The 10,040-nt window shown below is 37.7% G+C and overlaps 1 protein-coding gene across 2 annotated transcripts in view; it reads left to right on the top strand.

Annotated features, from left to right (window-relative positions):
* Positions 1–258: 258 nt before the first annotated feature.
* Positions 259–10,040, top strand: part of Hsdl2 (hydroxysteroid dehydrogenase like 2) — a 73,100-nt gene continuing 63,318 nt past the window's right edge. For both annotated transcript variants that reach the window (XM_003463817.5, XM_013145894.3), the window contains exon 1: positions 259–429. In XM_003463817.5, coding sequence (XP_003463865.3) covers positions 413–429 — 17 coding nt within the window. In that variant the 5' untranslated portion in view covers positions 259–412. The remainder of the gene's footprint in view (positions 430–10,040) is intronic.

Below are 10,040 nucleotides of genomic sequence, written 5' to 3'. Positions count from 1 at the left end.
TCACCCTCTCACCCTAGGCTTGGCGCTGCAACCAAACCTGAGGGCCAGGAAAAGGTAGCCACTGACGCTCCCCAGGTGTTAGGAGACCGATTGTCCCCGTAGGGCTCCGGGAGAGGGGCGGGGCCGAGTTGTCTTTCACAGCGCTTGCGCAGAGAGCGGGTTTCCAGGGCTCCGGAAGAGACTGTGAGGGAAACAAGCCTACCGCCAGGGGCCCACTGTGCGCGCAGGCGCACTTATCAATCTCTGGCTTCTCTTAGATCCTACTTTTCTTGAAGGCCTTAGAGGGCGGGGAAGGAGGCGGGGAAAGGGGCGGAGCCACGGGAGGAAGCGTGAGTACGCGCTCTGCTCTTGCCTTAATCGGCGCCGCAGTCACCACCGCAGTTGTCGCTAGGTCCAGCCATCTGGGGAAGTCATGCTGCCCAACACCGGGTAAGGGGATAGGGACGAGACTCAGTGGGATAGCAATGGGTACGGCTCGGCGGAGGGAGGGTCTCGGAGGCGGGCGCGGCGCTCTTGGAACCCGGGTCTGTGCTGGACTTCTTGTGTACTGTGGATCTGCAGCGTCGCGTGGAAAGTAACTCGAAGTTGTGTTACTACTGTAGTCAGGAGGGCAGCAGCGTAAAATCTTCGTCCACAGGTAACGCGTCAAGAATGGATCCTCCCTCCCCCCACGCTCCTTTTGGCAGCCTGATCTTGGCCCTGCCTGCAGCTGCTGCTCTGGCGCCAGGAGGGCGAATTCTAGGGGAGAAAGGTCGGTGGGGCAGCTGGGAACCGCAGGGATTCCGCTAGGTCTGAACGCTTGGTTATAGAGGAATGAAATAATATCTCTTAAAAGTGATTTTCAAACTAGTAACAAATCAGACAGTTCTTGAAATGTGGGAAAATGCGGGTATCTTTATGGGCGGATATTTTTCCACTTAAAAATTTTTAAGTGTGGCAAAGTACACGTAAAGTAAAATTTGTTGTCTTAACCATGTTTAAACGTACAGTTTAGGAGTGCCAGGTATATTCACATTGTTGTGCAGCCAACCACTACTTGACTTTACATCTTGTAAAACTGCAACTGTACCCATGAAACGAAGTCTCCCAATTTCCGCCAATCTCCAGACCCTGGCAACTGCCTTTCCACTTTTTGTCTCTATGTAAAGTTTTCCGTCCAAGCTGGACCTGGTGGCTCCTGCCTGTAACCTTTGCACTCTGAGAAGCTGAGGCAGGTGGATTGCAAGTTTGGCTTCAGCCTGGGAAACGTTGGGACTTAGCTAGACGTTGTCTCAAAAAACAAAAACTAAATAATGGGCTGGGGATACAGTTCAGTGCCAGAGAGAGGCTTTTGGTTCAACCCCTAGTAGAAAGTGGGTAAGTTTGGGTCTCTTGAGCTAGGTCATATGGCCAGGCCTTAATTAGCTTGAACCATGTCTAATGTCTTAGCTAAAAGACATTTGCAAAACAAAAAGTGAGTTTCCTCACTCTTAAAATCCACATCCCCAATTACTTGCTGGTGTGTTCTTATTCTATGTAATCATAAGAGTATTTTGTACACCAACCAGAGACACATTTTAAAAACAGTAGCAGATTCCATTTTGACCTTTTTACTTAGGCTATACATGTATGTCACATATATGTCTTGGGATGTACACTATATACATTTTCAGTACATGTAAATATTCCTCTCTGTTTTGTTTCTTTTCCAAGTGCTGGGAATTGAACCCAAGGCTTTCACATCGAGTTACATCCCCCAGCCCTTTGTAAAATTTTTAATTTCGAGACAGAGTCTTGCAAAATCATTGAATTGCCCAGTTAAAGTTGGAACTTGCACTGCTAGAGTGCTGCTGGGATTACAGGCAAGTGTCATTATGCTCAGACATCTTATTTTTAATTGTTTCATAATCTCTGACTACAGGGATATAATCTTATTTACTTAACCTGTTCCTTTTGTGGAATACCAGCTCTGCCAGATTTTTTTTTTTGTCTTTTTCCTTTTTATCGGTACTGGGGATCAAACCCACGACTGCCTGCTTGCAAGGCAGGTGCTTATGCCGCTGAGGTAAATCTCCAGCCCCTATTGCCAGATTTTTGGTTCACTGATTATTCTTGTATTCAATTGTTTGCATATATGTGAGTATATCTTTAAGCTAAATTCCTGCAGTTGAAATTGTTGAATCAAACAGAATATGCACTTTAAATTTTGATAGCTCTAACATAGATATTTGCCTTTAAAAGATTGGACACCCAAAAGGATGAATAAGATTATCTAAGCTAAAAAGTTGGCAAACAGCAAAATATTGGTAACAAAAAATTCCACTTAAAGAATAAATAATTCTTTGTTATAAAGTTTGCATTTGTTTCATCACAGTGAGGACAGAGATTTCTTTATAAACCATTCTTGATGCCTAGAGGACATATGGCAATACCTGTATCTGATAAGGGTTTTGATTATCAATAACTGAGGGGAGTTGCTAATGGCACCTGGAGAGTGGAGTCTCAAACAGAGGTAAATATCTTAGCATACGCAGGCATTCCTGTTGTATAGTCCAAATGTCAGCAGTCCAGAGGTTGAGAAAACGTGGCTTAAGGCTGTCTGTATATCTTTTTATTTGCTTGGTTTAACCAGTGGGATTTATGATGACTCTCTGAGAACTTGTATATTTAAAAAAATGTGTTCTTTATCATAGGTGTTACTAATATTTTCTCGTGTTATCTCAGTTTTAAAAATCACATATTGATTTTGATGCCACTATTTGTTTAACATAAAGACATGTATTTTTATGAAGTTAGAATTACTGTTCTTTTAAGGCTTTTGTGTTTTTGGGACAACCCAGGATGATCATGTTAAAGCATGACATTTTAAAATTGATTTTCTAGTACTTTTATGGTTTTACACTAAATTTATTATTAATTAATTTTCGTGGTGCTAGAGATTGAACCCTGGAATTCACACATACTGTGTAAGTGGTCTACCACTGAGCTAAACCCCAACCCCTATATTTATTTTTATTATTTATTTATTTGGTTTTTTTTGAGATAGTCTCACCACATATATATTTCAGGCTGGCCTTGAGCTCACAGAGTTTGAGGCCAAATTGGGCTACACAGTATATATATGGCCATACACACACATATGTATACATATGGGCCACCATATATACACATACATGTATATACTTCATATATATAAATATATATATATTCTGTGTGTATGCAAATGGGTATATATATATATATATACATATATAGGTATATATATATTATATATGATTTTATCATTTGTATAGGAAGTGAGTTAGGGAGTCCAGTTCATGTTGGTTCAATTGACTGTCCTGTTGTCTCAGAAACATTGAATATTCCACCCCTCTGCCTTTTTTTTTTGAGACAGGGTCTCTGTTTGTATTTCAGGCTGGCCTTACATTGTAGCCCAGGTTGGCCTCAAACTCGCAGCAATCCTCCTGCCTCAGCCTCCCGAGTGCTGGGATTATAGCTCTGCATCACCACACCTGGCCTGGCTTCATTAAATTTTAGTTTGCCCTTTTGTATCTGTTTTCTCAAAAGTATGCAGACATATATTATATGTAAAATGCATTCTATGTGTGTGATTTTCTCTTTTCAGTATTTAAAAAGCAGTATATAGAAATATTAAAGTGATTTTTAATGAAAGTGCTCACATGAAAATGTCCCAATTATTGTTTTAAGAGGTCGTAATCCTTTACTTGTGACATAGCTGGACTGATTCCCAGTGGGCCAAAGGCTCGGTCACTGGCGCAAGAATGGCAAAGGCAGCCAGACGTGCTACAAGCAGCAGAGCAGGATGTCCGTGACAAGGGCACTTCAGAGAAGGCATCCAGAGTTCTCTCCCCCTCAAGATGATGGGTGCTTGCAAATGTAATGAAAACCTAAAGTCTAATTTACTCAACTTCTCTAGCACTTGAAAATCAGAGAAAATGTGATAAAATTTTTAACCATTTTTGAAAAGAAAAACAGTTTTTTAAAAAAACTACACAAACTATGCTAAAGTTCATGTGAAAAAATAAATACCCAAAATAAACAGAAAAAAATTCAAAAAATAATACAAATGGGGCAGGAGCTACTTTTCTCTGATACAGTATTAAAATATTTTTAAAAACCAGAGTAATTAAAATTAGTTTAGTATCTGGTGCATGAATAAATTGAAGTAACAGAGCAAAGCCCAGAAATAGAATCCTATACGTAAAAAGAGTTTAGCATATAATAGGATTTCTAACAGTAAGCAAAGGATTCACTATCCCCAAGAAGGGACTCCTCAGCAAGTGTGGTGGTTTATGCCTATAATCTCAGCACTCAGGAGGCTGAGGCAGAAGGATTGCTGCAAGTTCAAAACCTGCTTAGGCCACGTAATAAGTTCTCTGAGTATACATCATTACAAGGTTTTGAATTTTAAACTATGTATATTTTATAATTTCCTTTACCAAAGATGAGGGGATAGAAAAACTAAAATTGAATGGTAACAAAATAAATTCAACTACATACTAAACCGGTGACCTAGAAATAGTTTAAGTAATTTGTGGTTGGGGGTTGGTTACTACTATGGGTTGAATTCAGGGCCTTTACATTGAGCTTTTTTATGTTGTTTTCTTTTGAAGCAGGATCTCCCTAAATTGCCCAGTCAGGGTTTGAATTTGTATTATCCTTCCTCAGCCTCCCAAGAATGCTGGGATTACACGTGTGTGCCTCTAACACCCATTTTGTAGTAATTTTAATCATGTGATCTGTCTGTACCTCTTCAGAGGGATTTGACTGATTGGTGAGAGATCCAGGAGATTATTTTTTAAAATTTAAAAAAATTTTTAAAAAATTCTCTAACCTGGCTTTACAGAGCCCTTCTCCCCCTCTCCCCCCCCCCATCAGTACCAGGGATCAAACTCACGACCACACTTGGAAGGCAGGCGCTTATGCCACTGAGCTAAATCCCCAGCCCCGAGCCCTTCTTTTTCAAAATGTCATTATCACTGTCCGGATCCTATCCTTGTTAGCAAAACTGTCCAGGTCTGGGATTTCTACTTATCAATTGTTTAACCTAGAATTTTTAAAAAAATTATTACTGTGGTGTTATTAAACCCAGATTCTCTTGCATACTAAGCACCATAATCTCCCACCAACCTAAAATGCTAGCCTTTTAATTTAGACATTCTATTACATGTGCATAATTTACCATTATCTAAAATAAATATAATTTGCCATTCTTCCAAACAAGTCAAGGATTTAAAAAGTTAAACTACTTAAACACTGGAGTTAAAATATATTGTAACAATATATTTTTAATTTTAATGCTTTTGACTCCACAAGCATTATTTTACTATTATTGTACCTTTTTTTAGATTCTGTATTTACCAGTCTCTTTGGTTTTCATATCTTACTGCATTTTAGGCTTTCTATCTGGCAATACTTCTCTTCTGATTGAAGTAAATTATACATAAAAATATAGATTTTAATGGAATAAGATTGTATCATTATTTTTAGGTCTCATTATCCTACATGGAAAATGAAGATAGTGTATACCTAAATTCTTAATAGAGAAGCAGGGCTGGGGATTTAGCTCAGTGGTGCAATGCCCACCTGGCAAGCACAAGGTCCTGAGTTTGGTTCCTGGTAACTCTCCCCCAAAAAAGTCATGAAGGAAAGTAATTTAGGTTTCTACAAATAATTTCTTGCAAAAATCTGCAACAAATACAGAAATGTGTAGAAATATAGTACATAGCAATAAAAGTGAGTTCAAAATCCTAAATGTGGACTCTGCTACAGGGCAAATGATCTATAACTTTCAGCAAGTAAGTGGCATAAAGAATAGAAGGAGATTTGATGCAGATTAAAGTAATTTACAAGGTTTAACAAGTGCAATGCAAGATCCTTATTGGATCGAGATTAGATCAGTAAAACATTACTGAAAATGTTATGAAAATTTAAATATGGACATGCATTGGATGCTACTAAAGAATTATACTTTTTTTTAGGTATAATGACATTGTGTTAAAAATTTATCTATTAAGCCTGTAAATACTGGAATATTCATAGGTGAAACTGTATGACATTTGGGATTTGCTTCCAAAAATTTGATAATTGTTGAATAAACAGAATTTACTATATTATTTTTAAGTATACTTGACAGTTTCACAATTAATTTAAAGTAATAGGATTCTATTTATACCAATTATTTATTTGTTGCAAGGGAAAGAATAGTAATTACTCAGTGAGTGCAGGCAGGCCTGAGGTGATACACTAAGGAAGACACAGTATCACATGAAAGGGGGGACCGTAGTTTTCAAAAGTCAACATTCTAAGAGACAAGAGATGCTGTAAAAATGATAAAGGAGACTAAAGAGATATGCGAAACAAATGCATTTCTGATCCTAATGTGGATCCTGTACTGTACTGGAAAGCAAAAATTGCTCTAAAGAGCATTATTGGGTTATTTAACAAAATGCTGATGAATTATTAGATACAAATAATTACTGTTTCAATGTTGTAACTCTGTGATGGACCATGATACATTCAGCTTACTCTTTTTTTTTTTTTTTTTTTTTAAATTTTGAGCTCACTAGGTAGCTTTCTGTCTCAGCCTCATTGGTGCTGAGATTATAGGCAAGTGCTACCATGCACTGCTCATCTTTTTTTTTTTTTTTTTTTTTTTTGTACCAAGAATTGACCTCATGACCTTGTGCTTGCCAGGCAGGTGTTGTGCTGCTGAGTTAATATTGACCCCATGTGCATCTAAGTAAAGGATGTGTACAAGTATTCTTTGTCCTATTCTTATTCATTAAGTTTGAATTTATTTACAGATCAAAAGTTGAAGCACATCAAAAACAATCAAGTATTCAGGAATAAAGCTAACAAAAGATGTACAATACCCTTCCAAAGGAAATTACACAATTGTATTGAAAAGGTGGTAAAGACCCAAATAGAGGTAGTATCATGTTCATGGGTTAGACCATGTCATAAAGATGCCAGTTCTTCCTAAATTGAATTATAGATTCAATATAATTTCTATCAAAATCTTAACTAATTTTGTTCATACAGCTAGATAAATTGATTATATATGAAAAAGTAGAGGTTCAAGTATATTCAAAAACCTCTTGAAGAAGAACAAATTGAAATTATTTACTCTGTCACTTACCAGGACTAGCTCTCCCAAGTAGGATATGGTGCACACTTACAATCCTTGCTGCTTAGGCAGCTGAGGCTGAGGAAGGATTAGAAGTTTTCCAGGCCAGCCTGGGAAATTTGGTAAGACTGTCTCAAAAATAAAAGGGGTGGAGTTGTAGCTCAGTGATAGTGTTTGGCTGCTGGTTGAATCCTCAGTACCAGGAAAAAAAAGACTAATACTTAAAGCAAAATGACGGTAATTATCCACAATTCTTTGAGTTGCCCGAGTTTTTTGCTCTGCGTACTATGAGGTCAGATAGTGTGGCTGCATTTAGTTAGGAGCTTGGCTAAAGTGTCTGAATAGCTCTTCTCAACCCTCTAGGGTTTCTCTCCATATGGTCACTCATCATTTAGTAGTGGATCCACTTCTGTGCAGCATAGCATCAGGCTTCGGAGAGAGGGCAGGTGGGGACTGCCAGCTATTTTATGGTTTTCAAGTCCAAGAATGCCTCTTTTATCACGTTGTTTCAGAAAATAGAAAACTGGGGCTGGGGATTTAGCTCAGCGGCATAAGTGCCTGCCCGGCAAGTGGAAGGTCATCAGTTCAATCCCTGGGACCGCAAAAAAAATAAAAAGACAAAAAAGAAAAAAGAAAACTGTAAAGCTACTCCAGACTCGGAAGGAAGGAAAAACATACTCCTCCTCTTGATAGAAGAAATATCAAATAATTTATGATTATCTGTGACTCAAATGTATGATAAGCTTTAAGTTTGACTAGTTGATATGTGTTGTACACTAGAAACTCCTGCTTATGTGCCTGGAAGATGGGTATAGCAATATTTATAGCAGTGTCATACATAACAGAACACACATCTGGAAACCATCCCCAAATTCATACATGTAGAATATAGCATGTTCATAGGTGAAATCTCATATAATATAATAATAAAAATAAAATAAGTATACTTACTTGAACCAACAGAGTTGTTTGAAAAGAAGCAAATCCTAGAATAATGTGTACTGAATGATCATATATATAAAGCTCAAAATTAGGCAAAACTAAAATGAGACCCATTAACCTGTATAATTAGAATGCAGTAATAAAAAAGATATAAAACAAATAAAAAAAACTCTACAACAAATCCAGAACAAACAGAAAAAGGCAGAGGTTGGTTGGGCTTTTCAGAGAAGACAACTCTAAAGACCTATAAAAGGCCATTGTTCAGGCCTGGGGATTTAGCTCAGCAGGCATAAGTGCCTGCCTTGCAAGCAGGCAGTTGTGAGTTTGATCCCCGGTACTGATAAAAGGAAAAAAGACCCAAAAGAAAAAAAAAGGCCATTATTCTAGTTAAATGTGAACTGTCTAAGAGCTTTCTAAATTGGATTTGTAATAATCCAATGGTATATGCATATCCCTTAGGCCACAGTGTGTAGAACTAAGCATTTAGGGATGTGACGTATATTAATAATTACATAGAACATTTCCATTGTGATCCACAAAATGTCAAAGTAATTTCCCTTTTAGAATTCTTCCAGGGAGTTATAAATCCTGATGAAATTAATGCCTGATCTTTTGAACTGTTTCTGCTATATTTCATGGACTGATTTGTAGACCAGCAACTAGAACTCCATACACTTGAGAATTTATTTCTCTTCAGAGCTTAACAGCTTTCTATTTTTAGCAAAATTACCTTATATTTATGTCAGCCCAATAATATCAATTTTGTCTTGTTCAGAATTATCAGATAAGGGGAAGAAGATATTAAAAAGTTAGGTAAAACCTAAACAATATACTGTTTAGAACATGGCTATAGCATTCTTCTATAAAGGGCCATGTAGTAAATATTTGGCTCTGTGAGCCAAGAAGCAAAATTGGAGATACAAGTACTTATATAAGAAGAGAGGAAAACCAGTGCCCATAATTCTGTGTTGTTGATATTCAAAATAATAGGCTACTAGCTGGCTATGGCAGCACATGCCTGTAATCTTAGCGCTCCAGAAGCTGAGGCAGAAGGATTGTTCTGAGTTCAAGACCAACCTGGACTACAAAGAGAGCTCAAGGCCATCCTGAACTGCATAGCAAGACTCTGTCTCAAAAAGATCGAAAGAAAAAAATTAATAGGATACTTTTTGTAATACAAGGTCTACTTGAACTGAGAAGAATGGAAATCTATTTTGGAGGTAAAGGAATTGTGTAATAGTTTCCTAGGCTGCTGTAACAAACTACTGTACTGCAAACTGAGCATCCTATAACAGATTTATTCTCTTCCATAGTTCTGGAAACTAGAAATCTGAAGTTAGATTTTCAGAAGGTCTGTGCTTCTTCTGAAATCCTGGGCAGGGTCAGACTTGGCATCCAGGCCCTAGTTTGCTGACCTTAGTTTAGGCATAAAAACACAAGTATTAGTAATAATATAAAACAAGGGAATAAACAGTGCTGTTTAAGTTAGTTTTTACTTTGTGGACTGGAAGCAGGAGGGTGTATAGAGCTGGAGAGGAAAAGGTGAATGACTTCTGGAGTAGTGGTTTCCTGGCCTCACTGCTCATTTTGATTTTGTTTCGTAAGCTTTATTGTTTACACATTCATTTTACATGCTTTTTGTAAGTTTGCTATTTCACCGTAAATAGTCCCTACCTCTCTGTCCCTTCCCCCATCTTAATTTTTCTTTCTTCTTCCCAAAGTGGTTATTATTCCTTGTTTTAAAACTGCTTCTCCCTTTGCTTCTGATATCCTGCCTCAGGAGTATAATCCTCCAGGTCTTGCCAAGAGCCTTCTGTTCTTTTGTTAGCAAAGTTGACTGTTGATTGCTTTTTTTCTCTTTGTTGTTGTCATTTTCTCATCCTTCTCCTTAAGCAAATATAAATATATAAAAATATTTGCCCTTGGAAAGTGAACACAAAAGTGTGCTCCCCTCCCTGATTTCCTTCTC

This window comes from Cavia porcellus, unplaced genomic scaffold (genome assembly GCF_034190915.1).
Source record: "Cavia porcellus strain 051 isolate PalLab524CR breed Dunkin Hartley unplaced genomic scaffold, mCavPor4.1 scaffold_1, whole genome shotgun sequence".
NCBI lineage: Eukaryota > Metazoa > Chordata > Mammalia > Rodentia > Caviidae > Cavia > Cavia porcellus.
The sequence above is the reverse complement of the archived record's forward strand: the minus strand, read 5'-3'. Positions and strand labels throughout refer to the sequence as shown.